Source organism: Dysidea avara, chromosome 4 (genome assembly GCF_963678975.1).
Source record: "Dysidea avara chromosome 4, odDysAvar1.4, whole genome shotgun sequence".
NCBI classification, from domain to species: Eukaryota; Metazoa; Porifera; class Demospongiae; order Dictyoceratida; family Dysideidae; genus Dysidea; species Dysidea avara.
The window spans coordinates 10,943,646-10,971,310 of NC_089275.1; the positions used below are offsets into that span (position 1 = coordinate 10,943,646).

Here is a 27,665-nt window from a genome sequence, read left to right on the forward strand (position 1 = left end):
AAACTTCATGGAATGGTTGCAGCTATCTGTGAAAATTTTCCCCCTTGAAATTGCAGTTTGATCAAAACAGCATTGAAAAAGTGAAAATATCTCCCTTAAAATTTTGGTTTTTAAATACAGTAATGAAGTACTTTTATTATGTATTTAATAATGTTATCTGTGTATGAATGAATTCAACATGACATGCCAGTACACAACAACAGTTGCCAATTTACATGAAAGCTGGTAAATTGAATGTATTAAGACCCTTTTACATAGATCTGGAAAATCTAATCTGTTAATTCGATACTTTGTATACTTGTGTTGTTATGTATGTAGGTTACTATGTCATTGCTATGTATGTGTGTTAGAATTTTGTAAAGGATGTACGTACATTCCAAGTTCATAGGATTGAATGCACAAATTGGAAGTGTCCTGTTCATAACTTCAGTCATACAAGACATGCCAGTGTGTCCACATGTCACCTCAAGTGTGGTAATGCTGATCATGTTAGTTAATATAATTATTATGCAGCAATAAAATGTTTTAATTGAGCCGTAGCCACAAAAAAAAATGTTTAAGATAGCACGCACTAATGATGAACGTATGTTATAACTTTGGTGACCATTTTATTGCCATACAATACATTGACTATGTATGCATACATTTCCTGAGGGTAGTTTATGGCACTGTTAACCCATTAATGTTGTAGCTGTCATCAATATCTACCCCACAGCCAGCCATGAACAGAGTACGTAACTGCGGCATCTGGTTTGTGTGTAAAACTGAGGATAATTTAATAGAATTCGGTACATTACTGTTAGTTAAGGTCCATTATTAGCCATTAAATTAGTAAAATGTAGTTTACAAGTGAGCTTGTGAAAGACTTGACAAAACCAGTCTTCCACACACACATCCGTTTCTATGACTTTAACCACTTGTAACTTAACTACTCAGTATACTAGACCTACATAAAATTTCCCACAATTCTTACAGTGCATTAGTGATGCAATAACAGGTCAAAATTTGAAAGTGATAGCATTTAGTTAAAGGTCTTCCAAAGTTAGTTACACATCTCATGTGTGTGGAAGCCTGGTTTTGCCAAATCCAGTCACATATTAAAAGTGTTTACAATTTCATGGACAACCAATTGTGAAATCAACTGTAAGCAAAGTAGGCTATTATGTGACCAAGAAACATACCAATTACATAAAGAGTCACAACTGGATTTAGGTGCAATGAAATGAAAAGTTGTATAATGTAATTCAATATATCCTACCACACATCATTTATGTATGGATTTACCAATTCATGACCTTTTTGATAGGGACAAGGTACAAGTGGTCACTATAAAAGGTCTGAGGTGAGACTGGTGATTGACTTCCCATTCATGGCTAATACTGTGCAATGAAAAGCATTTTGTAGAACAACTATACACTTTGCTTTTTTAAACACAGACCTTATTTGGAATGTAAATTAAAGAAGTTATGTATGGATTTACCAATTCATGACCTTTTTGATAGGGACAAGGTACAAGTGGTCACTATAAAAGGTCTGAGGATTGACTGGTGATTGACTTCACATTCATGGCTAATACTGTGCAATGAAAAGCATTTTGTAGAACAACTATACACTTTGCTTTTTAAAACACAGACCTTATTTGGAATGTAAATTAAAGAAGATATATTGGGGATAGGCTTACTAAAAATGGGAGTTCTCATTGCCTGCTTGCAGCCCATATGACACTCAGGACATCACAAAAATACTGTCCTTTCTAGATAATTTTCACTTGTGATACAGACAAAGTGCAAATTCTCTGCTAGGCAAGTTTTGGTATGTCTTGTTTAAGTTTTATCATACTTCCAGTATACCTGTATCACAACAAGGAATGATCCCAGACTTGTTGTTTCACAGAAATTGTTAGCTACAGTCACTTTGTTTTGACTAACTACAGATGTTGTTCCTTATAGTTAGTAACCATGGAGATTTGAATAACAAATTTTATTACAGTGCTAATAATATTATGTTTGATTAAGCTAATTAACCCACTGAGAAATGGCACAATGTGTGTGGTACACTATAGTGTTTAGATGGTAGTCAAATAACAGTGATTATAAGTAGATAAGTGGCCCCATTGAGTTATTAAACTGTTTAATATGTGACAAATTAAACAGTTGATACATAATACACCACCAATTATTGTTGACATGGAGACTCATTATTAGATAAAAGTGGAATGTAGGAGTGTAGCCCTCCCCTAGCATATATATTATGCATACTGATACTAGTAATTGGCTGGATTTACATAATTATTATGTATGCATATAATAATGGAACTTTATGGCCATAGTACTTTGAAAACTATCAGTGACTTTGATTATTGAAACTCAACTGTTTTTTTTTAAATTGCAGAATGGCTTGTGAAGTATTCAACTTCCCTATGGCTCTCAATACATCTGCTATGAAACATTACAATGTTAAGGCTGCATTGAATGTATACACTGTGACCATTTATTAGCTAAACGTCATGCTTACCTAAAATTACATGTTATGGTTTGATGATTATGATATGTTACATAATACTTAGGGTGGCCAACTAAGTTAGATGATATAACAAATACATAGTACGCAGATACCAGTGATGCTTGTTAGAATCCTAAAGTTATAAGACAAATGACTACACTTGTTGCACCAAATAAACCCAGCGGCTTCAGTGCAACTATTAATGGCATGCCATTAAAGGTACGAATACTACACACTTAATTAGTTTGCACAGCAAAACTAAAATTTAACGGGTGAAGTAAAAATATCTCAAACTGTTTCTGGAATTGTATTTGATTTGGCAAATTGTTGACTGTTAACATAATGCTGAACTATGATGATCCACAGGGCACAGTGAATTCTTACAATTACATGTGTGCTAGTATGTGAGCTATCCATACACCTACACAATAATTATGTTATTGAGCACTACACTTTTAAGTAAAATATTATATGGTATCTCACAGTAGGATAGATATTGGAGATTGCATCTTTGAACACACAAAGTGTATGTGATCACTTGCAAATGATTGTTAAGGTCACAACAATTGTTAATCAGATTGTAAATCTGATTTAAAGCTCAATTAGAAGTTTGTGGACATTACCACAGGCACAGGACTGTGTGCTGCAGAAAGATGTGCTGCAGCAATGTGTGCAGAAACCAATAGGTTAATCCTGTATATGATTTTTGAAGTCAGTACCATGCACGCAATGGTTACAATATACGTACATTGAATGCAAGTAGCTGCTAAAACTATGAAGACTACACTGTAGTGTATATGGCTGCATAAAGGTGCACTTGTTAGCTGCATGCCCTGTTGTGGATAATTGCACTCTATTCTAGAACAATAAAGAAGTTTAGCTGGTGCTTTTCAAGAAATGTTTAATACCAGGTATGTTGTGGTTATTGAATGCATACTCATTTCTATGTATTAGCAGATAAAGCACTCAAAGGGATTATGTTGTGTTATGCAATGAGCCAGGCTATGGATGTAGTCACTCAATTAATAAAGCAGCTGATGTTCACACACTCTTCTCAGGTGTTTACAAGTTTTTGACTGCACAGTTATTGATCTTAATGTAATCAATCTTTCATAGTCTGTGGCATTGTAGATATGGCTACAGTGGTTTGGAAAAAAGAGTTTAACATACAGAAGTAGACAATTGCAAACTATTATTGCTTTCTTCACCTTTGCGTGATTTATCTTGTAAATTTTGTGACTATGGGATGGTGGGTTGAACCTACATGGCCATTTATCAAAACTTGATTGAATCATAGGCATGTTTGGGCTTGAAATACCAACATGGTGCACTATACAGTATGTCACAGCTAATAACCATAGAGAGAAGTTTACAATATAATTTTTGAAGTAGCCATAATGAGAATTTAAATAGAACCATTAGTCCTGATGCTACTTTGAAATACGTACTTGGAAATAATCTCCTTTGAAATAACAAAGAACAACATATGGATACGGTAGCTAAGCAGTGACCCGGTATCCATGAGGGGATATATGGCAATTAATTTCGTCTGCTAATGAAAGCAGAGTGATAAACTGTTATACTGTTTATACATTCACACTGAGCTCAAGAAGGTATTATTGGAATAATACAATGGTTTTGGAATCTGGCTTGCTTGTATAGGACTAATTGACCAGCTAAAAATATCTTATAGCTTAATTTCACTTTGAGAAAAGATGTAACACTAACTGTGGGTTGTCTTTCCAAATTGATATTGTAAACAACAATGTGCTCTTCAGCGACATAGCTACCATTGAGGTAACTGAGGCAGTTGCCTCAGTAAAGTCTGGAAACTGAAGTTTAAATGAAAAGAATATAGTACTGCAAAAGATTGAGATGCTCTGACATAGCAGTCGCTTACCTTAACCCTAATAGAGCAGTCAGGCTTGTCTCATTTTCTTTGTTCTTTACAGCCATCTAAAATGATGAAGTTGAATAAGACATTGCTTATGCTTATTCTCAGACATCTCCTCAATGTAAACACGTTATAGTTGTGAATCTAATTTAAAACAGAAAAGCCTCCATGGATGCTTATAGGCATAACAATGCATAACTGAATTGTGTTGTTTTGGGTAACAGTATTAACAAGAGTTCATAATATATATATACTAAGGAGAGTATCCTACTCTCATATACCCCTGTAGAAAGGCGTATCGTGAAGTTATGACGTAACGACAAGATGTTGTGGTTTGTGACGTATAGGAAGCCGTAAAAGTGCAAGAATCGTTAGCACCGTTTCACACTTGCGACGCTCAGGATAGCCGTATTCGCGAATGGCCTAGTAAGAAACGCCTACGAAGCGGTCTTAACCCATGAAGCAACGATTGTAGTTGGGTGAGAAACGCTTAGAGCTGGAGTTAATTTGGTTGCTAGCGACGTTGGTAGGCACGCGTTCAATCGATACCATGTTCAACTAATGACATCATTAATTATACAAAGAAAAACGGGCGAACTCAGAAGTGTTACGTCATAACTTCACGATACGCCTTTCTACAGGGGTATATGAGAGTAGGATACTCTCCTTAGTATATATATATATATTATGAACTCTTGCTATTAACTATTTGCCATCACTCATTCCATTTTTATTATTATTATTATTATTATCAATTTTTCCAAACATGGGTAACACAAAAGGCAATACTGCCTGTACAAGGTGATCCCCAACACAGAACATACATTCACATGTACAACTACACACAAACAAATACAAAAGGAACATGAACTACTTAATAATTACAAAATCAATAAACCTAATTACAAAAAAAGATAATGTTTTAACCTAGTCTTAAAACTGCCAGCAGTCCTTTGAGATAAAATTTCAAAAGGAATTGAGTTCCAAAGAAAAGGTGTAGTCACAAAAAATGAGTGCCGAAATGCGTTGATAGTTGACGACGCAAGATTTAATGTCAAAGTATGTGACCTCGTCGTTGTCAGTACTAGCATTGTCAGTACTAGTATCAGTACTGACAATGCTAGTATCAGTGTCAGTACTAGTTGTCAGTACTAGTATTTGTAGTACTATATATTTTATCAGTACTAGCATTCAAGACAGGTTTGTAATTGTGTTATATCTGTATTTATGAAACCCAGATGCACTTTTGTGATCCAACAAACTAATACTTGAAGTGTCATTGTCGTCATTACAGTATTTCACTGAAGAAATGGAATAAAACAGTAACAGGCATCAGAAAAAATCAATGCACAGCTAGACTCTGAATAACATCCATGTGCTATTAAGAGTGATTTTGGCAGAAGATATTAGCCCTAAAACTGACTTTACAATGATCACACAATAATAGTTAGTGTATTGGTAACATTGTGTAATGATTGTACTTACATACTTAAAAGAATTATGCAATTAAGGTGTGGCCGTCAAGCAATAGTAAATTAATATTCTTGGAACTCACACGCTTTCTATTTCATGTTGGTATGTAGGTTTTTGTTAGGTCGTAAAGTATTTGCCTATTATCTGTCCTACGTATGTGACATGTTTTAGAAGAGTTAAAATGCATTTAATTCTTTTTGCTACAATGCCAGTTGACAAGTATTAATTTACGTGTGTACTTTATTCACCTGTACAGTAGACAAACCATCTACTCTTCTTTCTTCAGCGCTACACAGTGCCTGATTGCCCACCATCAAATGATTTTATTTGGGTTGGTAGGTGTACAAGGACTCTGAGTAACCTAATTGAGAACTTTTCTTTTGAGCCTTAAAGGAGAGGTACATACAATTTTTTTTTGTATTCTATGATAGAAGTACACGTTATTTAAAATTTATATAAAGCATTGCATACATGCGGAATTAAAATATCTTCCCCCTTACTTCTTTTTAAATGTACTAAAACTAGCACTGTTAATTTAAAATATCATGGGACTGTTTTCTCAGACTATACATCATATTTTACCTATAAATTGAGGAACTATAGATAGTTATGTACTGAACAGTAAGTAACTTTGTTTGGTGCTTAGTATGAATCAATCAGTCAATGTGATGTAGTAATCCCCTCATGAAAACAGTGAAACAGCTAAAAGACTATTGGCTTCATATATAGTGTCTGTAAGTCATTGCTTGTATGGCATTATAGGGTATGCCAGTATGTAGGACTTTGCTTTATGTTTCCATATCTGAGCCTGAATCCATAAACCCAGTCTGTAATTTTAAGTGTGATCTATTGTTAGCTTTCATCTTAGTACTGTAGATAGCTATTATAGCAATATGCTATGGATTCAGGCTAGAACACATTTCCATGTTTCAGTACTGTGATGTTGCTATGGTCTTTGCTATGATTTTAGTTTCAAATTTGGCACTTAACATTTATTGTGAAACACTCAATTTTCACAGCTACATATACATACAGCATTTTAACCACAGCTAGGTAAAGTGTTGAAAGCTACTGTAACAGCAATTTTCATTGGAGGACATTCACTGTTCACTGTATGATACTGTACAGGTCACCATGTACTAATCATTGTTGCCTATAATGTATTTCCAGCCTTTCGCAGTATTCAGAGTTGTTCAAGTGCTACTGTTGTATGTGTAGCTCTTCTATTATCATAATTTTAAAATATTATTTTTAATCTAGTTTTTCACTATTCAACATCCCCTACAGGTGCATAAGAACGTCCACTTTTAAAACCACATCATTATTATGCTATGGCTGTGCAATATTCATGATCTTGTTCATAATTTCGTAAAATACAAGTTACAGATACTGTTTTTAATCCGGTACTGTGATATGAGCTTATATGTGGTGTGTTTTCCTATTTTAAACAGGCCCAGTTGTAACAAAATGTGACCATTGCAAATCATCTCCACTGTCACTATAATATTGCTACATGTAACCATTTTTACACAATACAATGTTTTGCATAAAATGTTGTAACTGCAGGTAGACATATAGCTGTAAAGCTGTTGCTATGAAACCAGTCAGGTGGGAAAAATTCATTGCACTTTGTTGGAAAATAATGTTTCCTTATCAGCTGTTAGTAACCAATCTTTATGGGCAAATGGGTGTGTAAGTTAATAACAGTAAACTGTACATGACCTTACCACGTCCATATATACTGTACATCCACATAAGTTTACAGACTTTAAGGATATGTTAATTCACAATTTACGCATCTAATGGCTGTGATACATTGAAGGTACGTATCTACAATCAGAATCTAAAATACTTGATAACAGCCATTAAAATAATTTTAATATAAGGTACAGATCAATATATGTGACCGGATTTGCGAAAAGGTACCTTTTTCACACACAAAATGTTACCCATTTTTTGAATTTTGAAGCTTCATAACTTTTTGATCATTTCATATAATTGTTTGAAATTTTCCATGAGTGTAGCTACAGTATCTAGCTGCATTTTGAAACTAAGAGCAAGTTAATCAGTGTAAGGAGTCAAATGTTACACCATTTTGTTTGCTGGTATGTAAAATGTGTGGAAAAGGTACCTTTTCGCAAATCCGGTCACATATGTCAGTGGATAAAAGTGAACAAAATGACAAGTCTTACTCATTTCCTATCATAATTTGTGCATATAGTATATTGCTCTATTGATGATTGTGAAAATGAAAACTGTGAAGAGAAAGAGAAAACACTTACATATAAGCCACCCACACATACGTATCATGTAAAGTACTGGTATTGCTTCTGCTTATACTGCTGTAATGACTACACAGAGAAGTGTTAATGAGGCAGTGTATGGGCTAATGAACAAGTAAATTAAACCCACTAACTGTTGATTACTGATTTTTGTCTGGTTACACTTGCAAATGTGTGATAAGTTTTGCTTCTCATAAAGCATCCCACTGATAAGCATTTATTATGTGGCCAGCAATGACATAATTACATGTGTCAGTATCACATTATGACCTACCCCTCCTGCAATACAGTAAGCAAGCTAATTAAATGATTCTATTATGAGATTTCTGACTGGCAAAATTATGCATGCTTGTTTTTAGGAAAACAGAAGGATACCCAACCTTGAACATAATATTTACTGGCTTTGTTACAATATCTGCTCATAGTCTATTTGTACTTCAGCAAACTCGGTAATCTACTTAATGATTAAACTATATACACAGCTAAATATAAGTATGATCACTACAAACTTCCAGATAGTTGCTCAACCATGAGCACTTATTCACAAAACTTTAAACATCATACAAGAATGGGTTGAAGTTAATAAAAACAAAAGCCAAACAATGTTGACAATTGATATGGCTACTTACCACAAAGAGAATACTGGAAGTACAGACGAAAGTACTTATAACTATATAAGTAGATGTGAGACTCTCAAAGATGAATCTGTTAACATACAAAACCAGACCTATACATGGTTATGCATTGTCACAGATTAGTACCATTTACTGACTAATAACTGGAAGTGACTTGGATCAAGGTGCTATTGTATCATTATGCACTGTTGCTCTAAGCCTTTGTTAACACATTATTGTTTTCCTTTTTGGAATATATTTAATATGCAATGAAATACAGTATGACAAGAACAGAGTACAGTTGCTAAAATGGGACTTGTTATGTACTATGTAAACAGCCAATAATTCAAAATGCTATGTATTAAGAGTCCTTGTGTAAATTAAGCAAACTCCTTTTGGAGTATATGATAGGGACAAGGTATAAGTGGTCACTAAAAATGGAAATTGTTAGAGCTGTGATTGTCTACATAAAAGAATGCCATAAGCTAATAGACTTGTTTGGCGTACGGAAAGAAGATACATATGATGAGGACAGGGTACAAGTACTTACTACAAAAGGAACTTGCTATCAGACAGGCAGACAAGTATGAACAATTAAAACACTATAACAAAGTTGATTAACATGCTTTTCTGCTCTAGGTAAACTTTAAAAATAATATTTTAAAGACAGAGTAAAATACTTAGCTAGTATGTAAACAGGTATGACTTCCTATTACCTAATGTACATAGTTAGTTAATGTAGTCAGTAAATGGTACTAATATTTGGCAATGCATTATACGTATATAGGTCTGATTTTGTATGTTACCAGGTCCATATTTAATAGTCTCACATCTACTAACATATATAGGTTTAATTACTTTTGTCTGTACTTCTCCAGTATTCTCTTTGTGGTACACACACAGCCATGTCAATTGTCAACATTGTTTGGCTTGTGTTTCAACAACCCATTACTAATGTTTAAACTTTTGCCAATATTAAGCACTCATTGTTGAGCAACCATTTGCTAGTTTGTAGTGATCATACTTATATTAGCTGTGTATATAGTTTAATCAATTAGTAGAACACCAAGTTTACTGAAGTACACATATTATACTATTAAGCAGATATTGTAACAAATGCCAGTAAATACGACAAGGTTGGGTCTGATTTCATATAACGTTCATCCTTTTGTTTTCCTTAAAAGCAAGAACGCACGATTTTGCCAATCATAATCTCATAAAACAGTACATTTAAATCATTTAATTTACTTGCTTTCTTCCATTTAAGAGGTTATATGTATGTACGTATGTACGTATGTATGTACATACGTATGTGTTTGTATGCACACAGTTAATACAAATGTTTGTTGACAAGGACATTGTGTAAATATTGCATATATATATTTTAGGTTAGGACATAACAGACAGATAGTATTTTATATATATATATATATAGCAGTGTTTACATATACACTGTAACACTAATGCTGACCAGCAACTTTATCAGCTGGAAACCTGTCCAACCCTATTGTACAAGCTACGTAGGAGTGCCTCCTCATTTAAACTTCTTTTTGCCAAGAAATATTTGTAGTACATGTGTACATATACAGTATCTATGTAAATAACACATTACAATCTTGTCAGTAGAATGTAAGGTATGTACATATGTCACAACAGTTTGTTATATGTATCCTTCAAAGTTTACAACTTTTTGTATAGTGTTGAAGTGAATACGTTAACTAGGTTTCCTTGCACAGGATTTCTTTCCTTATGAGTCTGTGGCTGTCCTTATATAGGGATTAGAGTTTCTGGCAGTTTCACAGACAGTAATGTATTTACTTACTTTAAAGTTCTGGTGTTACCAACAGTGATGATGTAACTGATAAAACAAGAAGAAACAGTAGCCAGTTAAGTACTTTAATGCTACCTACATTATTGCAATACTCTACCATACACTGTACGTACATGTTGATCCCCACTGATTTGTTCCATTTGATTAGCACCTGTTAAAGATGACAAACTCAGTATGCAGCTATCAAATTTAAAGAGTGCTAAAATGCAGGAACATTTTCTAGCAGGCATACATCTTCATTATTATGTTAGTAGAATATAACAGAAACTGCTATTCTATCAACAGCTAGTTATGACACAGCTGTAGAGTTTCTTCAGAACAGTTGCCATGGAAGCAGACACAGTAGAGAGACTGGTATGTACTGAGGCATGACTAATTACATAAAAGTTTCTGTGGCTGCTGTACATCCAAGGTCACACCCGTCACACTAAATAACAAGTTGTGCTTGAATTTTAAAATAGATCTCTACAAAATTAATTTGTTTGTCAAATATGACTAATAAAATTTTCCAAATGCATCTAGTGTGCATATATATGCCAACTCAGACAAGCACAAAAATGCATTACAGTATTATGGTGATAGTGTGTGCTGTTGTACGCAATGGACATTACGTATGTGAAAGGACACAATCAATTTGGAATCAATAATCATGTTAAAAGATGATGTGCAATGAGTACATCCAATGTATAATAATTTGCAACACATATGCAGTGCTACAATGCATGTATGTGTAGAAACAATGATGGCTAATCTAAAATCACATGTATACAGTTGCAAGTAATCGTGTATGATAAATCACTATACTGTCATTTGATTATGTAGTAACAGATCATTGTCCAAGCAGTCATTTAGTATTCTCATACTGAATACTGTCATAATAGCAGAGTACTGAGTTACATACAGTTACAGCACTAGTAAAGGTTATTATATACATGAGTGTGTAGTTTCAGGAAATCATATGATATATGATTGGTCATTCGTTTGTGCTGAATAATGCTTACTGCAATTAAGCAATTTGTTCTTGTCTGGTAAAGATATTTCCATAATCATAGTTAACATGTGAAAGGTTCTCACCTGGTCTAGATTTGCATCCCTTTGCCTTGTCCATTAGTTGTTGACACACCCAATGTTATATGTATTTAATGCATGTACACAACAATAAAATAGTTGTCCACCTAAAAACCAGTAGTGCTATAGATTAATACTGAACACATAAAAATTTACTTAATAAAACAGTGTTATTGAAAATGTATTGCTCAATTTTGCGCATTCAGTCCACAAAACTCAGCTTATATGACCATAAAAGTGAATCCAATGTTTTATCAACTGTACACTATAATTTTATGCGTAGTTCCATTGTGGAAGACATGTGACACAACTAAACATGAAGAGCTGATACAGCTAATATCATACACAAAAGTACTTTACAAACTTTGGTATCATTACATCATAGACATACAAAGAATGTTATAGCGCGCTATAATATGAAACCTCTTGCTTCTGCTGGAAGCCATCCATTACTATAAAAGGACTTGTTGGAGTACAGAATACACCAAATACACTCGAGTGCTTGCTGATAACATCATTGGTGATTAATTGCAGTCTCTATCGTCAGCTATGTACTTGGTCTTAAGGTATGAACAAATAACAACTTGTATAGCTAGATCACTGTAGAGTTAAGAAGTAGCTGGTATCTCTAGTACATACTCTTTGCAGTTCAACAATGAGATTTTACCAGTGCCTAATTCTTGCACTGATCTTTGGCTGTGTCATATTCCAAGATGTTTCTGGTGTTGTGAGAGTTAAAAGATCTGCTGATGAAAATTTACGTGACCCAGGAACTTACATCGTCCACTTTGAGGACAGTACAACTGATGCACAACTACAGCACTTTGTTAAGCAGCTGAATAGGAGGTCCAATAGAAGGGCAAAGTTTGAAGCAAAGATAATTTCAGAGTATCCTAGTCTCAAATGTTTAACAGTAAGGCTATCAAAAAGAGCATTAAAATGGGTGAGTATATTGAGCCATTAATATAACAGTATTTCTATTATATCATACTCAAAAATTGCTGTAGTCACATACTGTACGTATTTACATCCATCAACTAATGCTCAAAACAGTCTGCTTATTAGTTGTGTAACATTGTATGTAGGTCATACATCACAAATTGATTTTGAAAGTGAAAGAGAATAATTATGTCATATTTGGTATTGAAGATGATTCTCTTTCATCTGCCAAGCCAGGATGGCACTTGGATAGAGTAGACCAACAGGCATTGCCACTGGATCAGAAATACACTGCTAGCCAATACACTGGGAAATCAGTTGATGTATATGTACTGGACACTGGTATTCATTATAATCACAGTGTATTCAATGGTAGAGCTCACTATCCAGGCTGTGATCCGATTGACAAGATAAACAACACAACACGTAAAGGGGAAGACTGCAATGGTCATGGAACTCATGTAGCTGGTCTTGTTGGTGGAAATGGTACTGGACTAGCCACTAGTGTGACTTTGTTTTCTGTTAGAGTAGCAAACTGCAGAGGCCGAGCTTCTGAGGCATCACTTCTTGATGGACTAATGTGTGTACGTGAACATAAGAAAAGCAGAAATGGAACTCGAGCAATCATTAACATGTCTCTTGCTGGAACTAACATAATGGATAGTGTTAGCAAATTTGTGAAAGAATTAATAGCTGATGGTGTAGTAGTCACAGCTTCTGCTGGGAATGGTCGTGATAACTTTAGGAAACTAGACTATGACTCCTGTAAAGTTTATCCAGCAGGTTACAATGGTGTTATCAATGTAGGTGCTACTGACATGGATGATAATGCATTGCTGGGTGAATTTGAAGGTAAAAGTTTAATCACCAACATGGGATCATGTGTGGATGTGTTTGCTCCCGGCTATACCATCCTCAGTAGTGACATATGTATCCCTAACATCCCCTGTTACAACTCTACAGCTAATGATGGAGGCAAATGTAACACATGTCAAAGATTTCGATCAGGAACTTCTCAGAGTTCTCCTATTGTCACTGGAGCTGTTGCCCTACTACTGGAAAAGTGTCCAAACATAACCAATACAGAAATTAGAAACATGTTGAGAACTTACCTATCCAGAGGTAGAGTCCGATTCTGTAAGGCATACAAATTCCTGAGTGAATACACTACTCTGACAGCTGTCAATGATGTTGTTGGTACTACACTTAATCGTTTACTATTCATAGGAGTTTTGCCTTATATAAATTGTGAAGAATTTCATGGTGAACCATTATTTACTTCAATTAATTATTGAGGCCCTCAAAGTGACATTTTTAATAAATGTTGTAATATGTACCGTATGTACTTTCTTTTGCAGGAGAATTTGTACATTCTGTTATGATGTATAGTAGCATATAAGGTGCTAATGTGTTCCTGGTGGCAAAAATATTCCCATCAATCATCTCCAACACAATCAATATGAATATGATGACATTCTATAGGTGAAACTAGTATTACTAATGCAATTAATTGCTAAGCAAAGAAAGATAACTTTTAACAGCACACTAATTAGATTTAGCATACTTTTGTACAGTTTCCCTCCTTGCATGATTGGCTTCCTGAGGGCCAATAACTCAATGTTATGCATATCTCATCATTACTTTGTTAGCAACACTTTAAGTATGATGTTGCCATGAAAACCTAAGTGCTTCAAACTGATTAACACTGCATGGTACGTATGTTTGTGGCCTCATTGCTAATATATATCAGCAAACTGTAGCCACATTATTTCCTGAGGCCGACACCATGCATAAAATGCAATTAAATGACATGCTACACTACATATGAAACTGTATAAGTAAGGGACAAAGGTTAACATGTAAAACATTTTTGGTTTACAATATCACAACAGAAACCATAATACAGATACGTACTTACACCAACATGCACTGTCTGAGTACCTGTATTATGAATTTTCTTGTGTGTTTTATGCATATATGTGACCGCATTTATGAAAAGGGGTCTTCCACACACATCCAGTTTATGAAATTTGACAATCCATAACTTGAGATAGGATGCAATTATTGACTTGAAATATGGTAGGTAGTGCGCACCAACATAGGTTAATGAATGGAGAAAATTTCAACTTTGTATCTTTCTTTAATACCAAGTTATGGTCTTCCAAATTCATAGAATTGGATGTGTGTGGAAGACCCCTTTTCGCAAATCCGGTCACATATATGTATATACAACCTGTATACTGCAGGTCCAAACAAGCCAACTGTAATGTACTGATACATGTATGTATGTGCCAGCACAACTGAACATATTATGAAACAGTATTTTGTAATCTGCCTCCTGTTCTCTATTAATTTTAGCATCTTTATAAAACATATCCAATACTGTATGTGCACACGTCAACTTTTTGAGCATTTTGTACCACAGGTATTATAATATTGATCATGTTAGCTAATATGTGTTAATGTTCTAATTAAACCACAATCATTTTAGCATTCTGTGGTTTTTGAAATTAACAGAATGCTTGATTTCAACAACTCCTGCAACACAACTGTCATGGATTTTTTTTCTCCTTTCTCCAACTTTTCAAGCACACCTTAAGTAGTTAAAGTCTAAGTAGCTAAAGTCTTTGAGCAGGCTGTAGGACCAGGTGTCCTACAGACCTTCAGCACTTGTGCTGTAAAGCATTAATAAAAAATAAATAAATAAAAACTAGTTAAAGGCTCATGATAATTTATAATAATTTTTTTTGCATATGTTAAGATAAACATCTTGAGTGTCATCAGCTGGATTGTTTACATGAAGAGCTGTACAAGAATGATAAACAAAATGTGTACATGCATGCCAATGAGTACTGTAGCACAGCAATTTGCCTTTTATAAGTGAAGTTATGTAGGCAGATGTAAATTGATATTGGACTTCCTGAAATCTGAGATGGTTTTTGCCATGACCATATATTGTTATAATTCCCAAAAACTCATTGTGAGGTCTTATCTTTTGGTGATATACAGTGGGGTATACCATTGGTTAGTGCAATGTGGATCGTTTAGTAGTGTAGGTGTATACCTCTTGTAGGAAGTCTATTTCATGTTTGGTCAGCTTAGAAGCTTAAGATGATCAGCCTTTCATTAGCATTGTGTTCAGTTCTCTTATTGATGACACACATACTTAAAAACACTTTCATAGAAGATACCACAATACCAATACTTCTATAAAGTATTTTGCCTTCCATTTAATTTCCAGTGACTCTCTGTTACACAGGTTTTCTGTGGCCTCCTAGCAGTGAGATATATAGTAGGCAATAAATCAACGTAAATGAAATACAAGAAGTTGTGCTGTTTAAATACCAGTTAAATGGAGAGGAAAGCCTACATGAATGCCAGGCTGCATGACTCCTCAGGTACTTGCCTAGACTACAAGCTGTTGTTGAATTATTATAATAAGTCACTACCTGGTCTGGGATTTTTTCTGTATTCAACAAGTTTTAGTAACACGTTTCCGGCTGACTCCCTGTTGCACAGGCTTTCATTAGCCTTCTTGTGGGTCCCTAGTGGGATAGTAAAAAAGAAATAATTGATACCAAGCAGGGGCATATTTAGGGGGTTTTTCTGGAGTTCCAGAAACCCCTTTCAAAATTTGAACTTGTGGGCTTGCAACTAGAACACCAAACCATCATAGTTTGGCTGCACAAATATACAGAAAGATGGGAGTTAGAGCAGAGCTACAGTGCACATAATAGGAAACTTGCTCAAAAGAGTTTTAGGGAAAACAAGAGTATGATTTTACTATACAAGGAAAAACGTAAATAAAGATTGAGATATTCTTCAGATGTATTCTAATAGAGCAGTCAGAAGAACTCTAATAGAACATTTATAGCGGATTACAGGTATAATTTTACTACATAAGTAAATTCAATACTATGTACATAGCTTGAAACATTAAATTTTTAACTGGAGAACTTGGATATAGCTATTTGGATCACTACAGTACTCCTGACCAGCCATATTAAAACCATAATAAAGGGAGCTAAACAACCAAGCAAATATTGAAATATTATTAAATAGTTTGTATTATCCACAGAGCATAAATTAGTAAATTTTAAAGCAGTTCAAAATCTGTCAGCAACTGGAGGCTGTACTGTATCAATAACTCACTACCAAGGAACAATTTAATACAAAAAAATGACAGACTGCTTTATTAGAGTGTTTGAAAATCTTTGTCATATAACAGAGATAGCTATACTGAGAGATGATTGATGTATACAAACATCTTTAGTTGTTGATCAGTTGCCTATCTAACCAATGAAACCCCTACAAGTGCAAATTATATTCATATGGCAATCTGTGACAGTAAGCCTTTTCTATGTTACATTAATTTTCTTTAACATGATTCATTATTGAAGGGAATTCATTAGCTCATACAGTGTACATAATAATTGTCTTCAAGGCAAACCCTTCAAATTTTCTTCAAGTGATCACTGTTTACTTTAAAAAAAATTTAATTCAAACTTAGCCGACTGCTTTATTAGAGAACTTCAAAATAATTGTTATCGTATATCAGAAACAATTGTACTTAAAATTGGTTGCTATACTTACTTAGCTAATCAGGTAATGAAATTCTTACAACTGTTAAGTATATTCATACCACTCAATGAGACAGGTATGACATATTTGGTTTCTTAAATGTTAGCTATCATACTGTACGATAGTAACCAGTGTTGGGAGTAACGCGTTACATAAGTAACGCGTTACGTAATATTATTACTTTTGTGGTAACAAAGTAATATAACGAAATACGTTATGAAAACAGGTAATATAACGCAAGATACTTTACTTCCAAACGTAACGCGTTACCTAAGTAATATATTTACTGTAACGAGTCTGATATGACGTAATATTATTACTAAAAGTAACGAAGTTACTAATCTCGTTAGTAATCCTCTGAGTAACGCCTAACCACAACGAAGTAACGAGGCCTATTGAATGAAGTTTATTCACTAGCTTCTTACTTATAACCAAGATTTGCACATTGTCCAACAACGCAATAATGTCACGTGATAAGGTGGTAGTTTCACACGTGACAGCTTAAGGCTGTGGACACAAAGTAATATAATATGTAATATTATTACAGTTACTTTGTTTTATGGGTAATATGTAACTGTAACTAAATAGTTCTGTTGCAAGTAATATGTAATATGTAACTAGTTACTTTTACAAAGTAACTTGCCCAACACTGATAGTAACTGTATAGTAGGGACCACAAAGGAGTAGGCTGGCCCACAAAATAATGTCACCCATGTAAAAACCAGCCTCAGTTTTCCCTTACGACAATGAGGCAGTATTGGTTAGGTAAAACTAATCCCAAACAAGCTTTCAGATCGACCCGAAACGCTTTCAACAAGTTGCGACGGAATTTTTTTTTTTTTTTTTTTTTAATTATTCGACAGAATTTTCTACTGATTGAGTAACTGACTGACTGATGCCTTCAGACAAACTTAACACTCGATCGGCTAACGGCTAAGGCTATGGGCTTGATTTTTTCACTGTTCGCCGGACGTCGCTTCGGCCCGACAGGTGCCTTTCGGCATACCGCAGTACGTAAATGCATTCTTCGTGGACTTGCCGGTGTCCTCCTTTGTGTTGCTGACACTGTGACAGCGAAAGGTGGCGATTTGGCGGTAGCACGTGATGGCTTCCCTTCGTAACGGAAATCGTCCATATTTTTCATAGTGGCTATTTTGATTGCAGAGGTGCTTTTCAAACAGTTCTTGATTCGTACTGCTGTGTAACGGGTTGAACATAGCCGACAACGAAGCGTAATGGATACTTCACTTTTCAGACGATAATTAATATAATTAGGGCGCGCGGCACTGTTCTTTCTTTTTGTATGCCGTGGATTGTAGAGGTGCTTTACGAACAGTTCTTGATTCGAAATGCTGTGTAACGGGTTGAACATAGTTGACAACGAAGCGTAATGGATACTTCACTTTTCACACGATAATTGATATAACTGGGGCGCGCGGTGCCACTTCAGATACGGTATGCGTGGGCTCACCAGTCATAATAAAATTATTTACAAAAAAGTTAACAAACAAGTACACGAAAAAATTTGGAATTTTCAACTAGAGTAGGGACCATAGCACATCGATAAAAAGTACTGAAACAAGTCGGAGTAGTCCATGATATTAAATCACCGTAAAACAATAAGAAGTGTTATATCCCTACTGTGCTCAAGGGATATAACACTTCTTATTGTTTTACGGTGATTTAATATCATGGACTACTCCGACTTGTTTCAGTACTTTTTATCGATGTGCTATGGTCCTACTCTAGTTGAAATTCCATTTTTTTCGTGTGCTTGTTCATTATTAAAGCAAATTCATTGCTCCATAATGATGTACCATACTTCATGTATTGCCCTGACCATATATAAAATACAGTGAAACCTGTCTGTAATGGTCACCTTGGGACCAGATATATCTGGCCTTTATATACAGGTGGCTGTTATAGAGAAAACCTGTATAAGGTGGTCAGCAGCATTTTAGTGGCTATTGCCGTTATAAATGAGTGATTATTATTAAGAGGCTCACGCCAACTGCAATGCAGTAATATTTTAGTACAGAAAGGACAAGGTGAGCTTGTTATGAATGTTAATTGATTATAGCTATTGAATACGTTTAAGCAATGAAGCCTGATAGGTTATATATTATGATTATGATTATGATTAAAGTACTTGGTAAAGGCAGAGCCTGTGTACCAGAAGGCCTTACAAAGGCCTAAGATGTTTATATTAACTTTACTAAGTATGTTTGAAAAGTAGGAGAAAGAAGAAAAAATCCATGACTGGACCTGGGCAGCCTCGAACCTGCAGCCATCCGATTAATGCTCGAACGCTTACAGGAGTCTGCCAAGCGGTCAGGATATTTTCTTCTTACTATTTTCATGTATTTGTATCCATAGAAACCCTAGAGAGTGACTTATTATCTCTAAGTACCCCAAGTGGAACCAAATGGACATTGTTTTATTATGATTAAAGTACTTGGTAAAGGCAGAGCCTGTATACCAGAAGGCCTTATAAAGGCCTAAGATGTTTATATTAACTGCACTAAGTATATATGTTTGAAAAGTAGGAGAAAGAAGAAAAATCCATGACTGGACCTGGGCAGCCTCGATCCATTCATTGAAAGGCAGGAAGCGTGATAATTGCCATGGTGCCAGACAGTTGGCTTAACAAGCCACCATAAAAGGTAGCGACTGCTATATGAAGGAGAAAGTTATGTATACAGTGATTCATAGGCGAATTCTTGGTTGGACGTTATACGCGTTAGACAGGTGACCGCTTAATGCAGACAACAATGCATACATTTGTATGGGAAAATATTTGGGACCTCGTGTCCATGGCCGTTATGCAGAGGTGACCGCTTAATCCAGGTGACCGTAACACAGGTTCCACTGTATATGAAATACATTTCATTTCATGGATGTATTGTCATGTATTTCCTACAAGGCTGTATTTTATGTTAGGGCAATATCATGACAATAATAGTTCTGACCACAACTGCTTGCCTTTGATGTTGAGGCAATTATAAAGCGTCAGTTCCCTTTGATTATTCATATAGAGCTGCTTAAAGTTTTGCATTGTGGGTTTGAGTTTAACTTGTTTTGAAGGAAAAATAATTGAGTGAGTCAGCATTGCATAGTTCAGTTACTAGACATCACTAATAATAATAATCATTTTCACAATGTGGGGATCATTAATTTTTCTACACAGCGCATTTCAACCACATTACAAGATGGGTCAGACATTCTCAACTTATATGCCCTTAGGCATCCACAAAGTGGTTATTTGGTTAGAAATGACAACCAGTGAAACCCTCAATCGTTAATTTTATTTTTGTGCTCATAATTTAAACCCACAATCGATGTTTGAAAACCTCTGTATAAAAGTAATGTGGTAATGCAGGTTTGTCTTCCTTTACCTATTAAGCTGAGTGGTATACCATGGCTACTCGGGATTTGCCTGATATATAGGGATGCGGCGATTATGCTGGCATAATTTCCGGCATAATAGGTGTGTGTGGGAATCAGGAATTATGCTAGCATTTTGAGGTGATTATAAAGCTTTAACAGTAGGAAAATCTACAGATTGCACAATTCTGTTTAAAAAGATCGAGATACTCTAATAGGGCAGTCAGAAACTCTAATAGAACAGTCACCAAAAATTTTACTTTAAATAAAGCAGTCACATTCAAATGAAGTACTCTAATACTAGCTAAAGAATTCAAGACTATTTGAAACTTAAACATCAATGAAAATGGTCTGATACAGCAATAAACTGGCATTATTAGCCAATTATGGTGGCATAATTTTGAATGCTCAGTTTTTGGAGTATAATAGCCTCATGCCTACTGATATATATGCCTGTGCCAGCCCTCAGACTTGGGAAAATATATCAGGCAAATCCCTTGTGGCCATGGTGTAACTATTAAATAAATTTGGAATGAAATCACCTATAAACTTCAAACAAAAACTAAGTTGTTTTGTTCAACAATATCTTTATATTGGTACCATGTTTTAATGAGTTAATTGATGCCTCAGGGAGATAAATACAGAAATGATCAAATTTCTGGGCAAAAATGGCCATAAAGGTCATCAAAGGTGAAATCTACGATGGCACTATATCAAAAAATTTATGTCATGGGGAGTACTACTTATGTAGAAAGTCTCATGCTTTTATGAGAAAATGTACAATTTTTCCATTGTGCCGCTACACTATGACATCCATGCATATATCACAAATATTATTGCATAGCTATATAGAAATTTTCAAAGTAATGAAATATTCATATATGGTTGTGAAAAATTCCACCCTTTAAATTTGTCACTACTATGAATATGCATACTGTTTATACATACAAGCTACATGTAGTTTTAGCTACTAACTTAAGAAATAATAGCATCTGGCAGCTTCATAAGAATTGCATAATTGTGATCAGATCTGCCAAAAGGGGTCTTATAGCCTTTTCAAATTTTCAAGTTTGACGAGCCATAACTCATCATGTGTTTATAACACTTTGTCTCAAAATTACATCCAGGAATAGTGCTATGTTAGGAATGTAAGGTGACCAAATTTCAGGCTGGTACCGTACACACAAGTGAAGTTATGGATTGCCAAGTATATGAAATTGGAAAGGCTATAAGACCCCTTTTCACAGATCTGGTCACAATTTTGCAAGCTGTATATATATGTACACAAGGATAGAAATACATATTATATTATATGTATTATATGGACAGATATGTACAACAGGGTGTTCAGACCACTCCAGTACACGTAGCTGCTTGTAGAGCTTCTTACCAAATAAGATAGAAAATCTGAGTAGATGGATGAGTGATCACAACTGCTCATAAACAAGAAATACGTACACTTCAAAATGGATGATTGGAAATAAATTCAAGACCACAATTAAGATATATAGATGATTGCAGTCCTGACATGAGATTACAGAGCTGTGCTGGCTTCTTAGTGGCTGATATACAGCAAAATCAAAGCAGAAAACATTTGACCAACTACGTACATCACCACTACACTACTGATTCTTGCAAAGCCAGATCCTTCACAAGGCCAGAATCCATTATTTGAGCTCACCACACCACCCAGAATAGATGTCTTTTCAAGCCAGCCTCGAGTAGTTTGAGTAATGCTGATGGCCAAAACCAATAGTAGGTATGGTAGTGTAGCTATCCACTGGTGGTGTTACGTAGTTTGATTTTAGCTGATGTGTGATTGAGATTGCTTTTGAAAATCTGGTCACAAATTTATTTGGAGAATATATGATAGGAGCTGAGTACAACTACTTTGTCATTTCAATAATGGTCTGAAGTGCATTTCTATATACAAATGCCATGTTATTAACATAACCAATGATTACGTTCTCCTCATAATTGCACTGTCCCAAGCTTTAGGTACGTATAGCTTAATTTATTAAATGAAAGAAGATATATGGTAGGGCCAAAGTACATAATATGGTTGTTAAAAACATCTGAGGTGAGACACTTGTGAACTAAATTGTGGACTGCATGATCTATTATGTACATATATGAATATTTGAAAGTAACAAGTTTTGACTTCCATTAGGACAAGCAAAGAGAATACGACGGGGTCAGGTTACATGTACTTTACTAAAATAGGTTTGGGTGAGACTTGTTATAGATTATACACCTGGTCTGCAGACAATGAATAAACATAAAAGTATTGCTAAAAATATAGTTATAAACCTAATATTAATATTTCTTTCTTTTCTAAGCAAATTAATTGAGAATAATATGATAAGGACAGAGTGCAAATTGTCTGCCATTACAAGTTCAAGTATAACTTGTTTAGACCGCACTCCCATTCATACATAAGATAATTTTAAGTGATTCTTGTGCACAAAATTAACTGTTTCAAATAAATTGTCACATTTTACTAGCAATCTCAACAAATGTTACTGAACTTTTTGATATTATTTTAGTCACAATCACCACGATTAAATCCCAAAACAATTATGCAAGTACAGAGCCAAGAAGAAGAGTACCCCTGGCGGTGTGCACAAGTGTGTATTGTACAATGTACCAGGATGAACGTTCAACTATAAACAGGTAACATACTTATTTTCTATGGACTGTATGCATGGGTAATTTGTATATTAGGTGCAACCATAAGAAACGAGAAAGATAATTATTAATCATAAAAATGTTGAACTAAGCAATGTGCATACAGTAATAAGAACTTCTTCACAACTTACACAGTAAACAAACCTCTCATCTTTAGCATTTACACAGCTATATAGTCACTACTATTTCATCATTCCACTTTGTCACAATGTGTGTGGTACGCTATATAGTGTTTAGATGGTAGTCAAATAACAGCGATTATACAAGTACCCCATTGAGTTTTCAAACTGCTGATCAACAAGAGTAATGTTGCACATTTACATAATCATCGTTGACATGGAGACTAATGTTTGTGACAGTTTGTCATCACTTTATTAAATATTTTAAATGTGTACCCCCTGGGATAATAATAATAATAATGATGTATGCAAATTATATTCTACTGGTGGGTACCAGTAACCACATGTTAACTACTGGTGTACATTCATGTTCAAAACAAGCATACAGTAAGTATGTAATTCTATAGTAGGGATACATCATATAGGTGGATCTGGCTTGCTACATATATGGTTGTGTATATGCTAAATACACACTGTAGCTATGCAAAATACATAATTGAGATGATGTGGTCACTCCCATGTGTGCACTTTGAAACTGAAATGGTGATCTGTAATAATCACTGACATTTAATTAATTAACCACTAAAACTGTGACCAATCTATTTTATATATATGACTATATATGGGATGACTAATAGATACACGTGTGGTTAATAATAGACGTGCACTAATAAAGGTATAATCATTATGTGCTTCACACGTTTCATTGTGAGCATTGATTAGTCTTAATAACAAAGTGATGGTTGTAATCAGTTATCTAGCATAGATGTGTATACGTACTAGGGGATAGGGTGTTTATGGTACACTCAAATGAACTATGTAGGATGCATGTGTTGTGATAACACAAACAGCACATGCCAGCAGTGTACAATTGAAAGGATAAAAGAAGACAAATGACTATACTGAACTGTATAACCCTGGAGTTATTAGCTACATACTTACGCAGATATGCTGCAACAGCAAAATATTATGTGTATGCAATTATATTGTATAAATTAATTTGTTACAATTCAGGCTGAGAATGTAGTTTCATGTCTTCCGGTCCTGCATGGGGTGTACATATCCTGGGGTGGATTAATATGATCATTATTGTGGAAGTTTTGTATAATACTAAGCTTTCTATGCTGTTACTGCTATGCTACTTGGTGCACATGCATGGATTATTGGCTCACTAATGGTTACTGCTAGTACATATAAACATTTGGATACTTTAATAGAGCAGTCATTCACATAGTAATGGAGATAGGTGTAACAGCAGTACAATTAATCTCCTAGCCAAATTTTAAATATATCAGTATGAGAAATTACACAAATAATGCTCTTGTTTTACAGTATCCATATAACTATGTAGCTACACCCTGTAGGCATTTGTTGAGTATACAGTTGATAGTGGCTACTACATTTCCAATCTATTTTCTTGAACAAGACATCAACTATCTAGTAGCCAGTATTGTAGAACTGGCAAGTCACAATAATTGTACTTGCTGCACGATGTACATAATAAAGCAATAAGCACACACACTTGGGTAGCTGGCAGCAACTGTGAATTACATATAAATGACCGTATGGAGTTAAAATGTTAAACAGTGGTATCGGCTTGTGGGCACCCACTAGCAAGTATTTTAAATTTACCAATAATGTGGATTAAATAGAATAAAGATGCATGCATGCTCTCACTTTCCATTATATGTTATAGGTCTGTGGCTAGCAGATTGCCAGTACATACAGTGGTAGCTGCAGTGTTGCTGGAGAGATGGTGTCAAAGGCTCTGGCATGTACTTTTTTGACAGTCTGTGGTGGCCACAAACCGCACTCTAAACAAATAACTATTATGTGATGATTGGAGACCTAGCCCACCTGTCAGATTAACAGCTTTGACTTGTGATACTTTACATATGTACACAACCTCATGGCATTAGTTTTAGTGTGTTATGTACAAGTGTAACTGTAGAACCAGTACAATCAGGTAATGGTTAATTATTGTTAAAAAAATAATGGTATTTACTGAGCCTTAAATGTGAGAATTAGTTCAACTCTAATGAAATTACAGCTCTAACTAATACTTGCTAAATAGTTTTGTGAGACTTGTTATTTGTGTACTGGCACAGACAAATGCAGAATGCTATACATAATGTTGTTTACATTTGCACACATTAAAGAACATAATATGATAGGTGCAAGGTCCAAGCGGTTGCTATAATTGGGACTTACATGGTCCTGAAATGTAAGAGAATACCACAAACATTCTATAAGCAATATTAAGCTTTGTCTTTCATGAGGATATGAAAAAACATTATGGTGAAGACAGGGTTACAGTTGGTTTATCAAACACTGATGGGTTTGGTAATACTTTTTACTGACCACAAGACATAAAAACACTAGAACCATGCACAATTTGATGCTCTAGATAAAACTTCCATTAGGATAATTATGACAATTACAATTACTTTTCAGCTATCCCCAATTATTACTTTGATGTGGAAATTGTTAACCTACATGTATACCCACTGTGTTGTGGCATATGGATGAAGAAAACATGTACCTGAAAATTGATACAAAGATCCTATATGACTCTCTAATATTAAAAGCAGTTGATGGTGTTTAAGTTCTAGATCCCAACTGCTATGGCTCCTTAACTCATGTTGCTAAAGCCACTAGTTCATAGATTTAGTGCAAAGATCAATCTCTTTGCTTTAAACACAATTTAACACTGTAATTAAGTTAATAGACAAGGAGGCCTTGGAATTGAATCCCAGTTAATAGAACTGGAATCCACAGTTGTAAATACTACTCACTACCATTGCATGTGCAAACAATGATCAGACGATCGCTACTTGTGGCAGAAGGGGTGCTATTTGGAATTACTCATACTGATTTCAGTCATAAAGACAGATGCTGCCATAGATATGAATGGCTATAGTAATAAAAATACAGCAGCTTACTTCCTCACTAGGGCAAGTGCAGGTGCATTTAGCACCTAGCATCTGCAGTAGCAATGTCCTGGGCTGCCTTGTTTATCCCCAAGCTATGCATAATTCTTAATGCCATATAGTGGTAGTGCATGCAGACCAAGCTGATGTAGGATGCTAACAGGTTTTGCAGGTCTCTTCTTGGATAGCAATTCTACTAAGAATGTATATAGCTAACTATACTGTACGTTTAGAGCTCTACAGAGTAAAATCAAGCATACTACACCAGCATATTGACAACATTAATTTTATCCATTGCCCACAGTGCTAGAGTATATATCAGTGCTATCAATCAGGAAATGAACATGACCAAGGTACAAAAAAGTATATTTACCTCTGTAAATGTTTAAACTCCTTTTGTGGTGAATTTTTCATAGTATTAGTTATTTTTAATATGATTCTAATATGAAGTATTGGTGGTGTTTTGACACATGCATGCCACACAATTTTGTACACCAGTGGGATAAACATGTACAACCGTATGTAGTTAACACTGTTGTTTATTATTATCTAGTTATTAGCTACCATAGCCTTTACAATAAGTTGCTATGCCATGTGTCTGAGTGGGTCTTGTAATCCTAAATCTGTCACTAGTTTATGTATTATGCAATCAATTAGTATAATATTCTACAAGATTGGCTCATATATTCTAAGCAATCACCAAACATGTCACTGATAGGTTAACTTGTTCCTAAAGCATGTTAGATTTGTTGTGGTACTGTAGGTTTATATTCTACACCCACGCCTAGTGTGTACTGCTACTACTACAACTACTACTACTACTACTACTACTACAGATTTAATGAAATTCTACATGTACAACATATTGTACAGACAATAGTAATGATGTAACAAGCCAAAGCCTAAGCTACATCATACACAAATTAACATTCCTAAGAACGTCAACTGTTCCAAGAATGGCTGCCTTCTGCAAGGTGGCAAAAACTACTTCATTATAGGCTGGAATCTTCTTCAGATGGCTCTTCTGATTCTTTGAAACTATTCCAGAGGCTCCAAAAACAACTGGAACAACCACTACCGGCTGACAATAAGTCCTACTACTACTACTACTACTACTACTACTACTACTACTACTACTACTACTACTACTACTACTACTACTACTACTACTACTACTACTACTACTACTACTACTACTACCACCACCACCACCACCACCACCACCACCACCACCACCACCACCACCACCACCACCACCACTACTACTACTACTACTACTACTACTACTACTACTACTACTACTACTACTACTACTACCACCACCACCACCACCACTACTACTACTACTACTACTTTTTTC

The 27,665-nt window shown here is 35.0% G+C and overlaps 2 protein-coding genes across 3 annotated transcripts in view; both read left to right on the forward strand.

Moving 5' to 3' along the window:
* Positions 1 to 27,665, forward strand: part of LOC136252802 (uncharacterized) — a 169,363-nt gene that overhangs the window by 77,626 nt on the left and 64,072 nt on the right. The gene's annotated exons all lie outside the window — the stretch shown is intronic.
* LOC136253375 (extracellular serine proteinase-like) lies at positions 12,158 to 14,044 on the forward strand. Its single transcript, XM_066046028.1, has 3 exons — positions 12,158 to 12,230; positions 12,313 to 12,607; positions 12,750 to 14,044. The coding sequence occupies exons 1-3, from the start codon at positions 12,214 to 12,216 to the stop codon at positions 13,896 to 13,898; spliced, it is 1,461 nt and encodes a 486-aa protein (XP_065902100.1). The 5' UTR covers positions 12,158 to 12,213; the 3' UTR covers positions 13,899 to 14,044.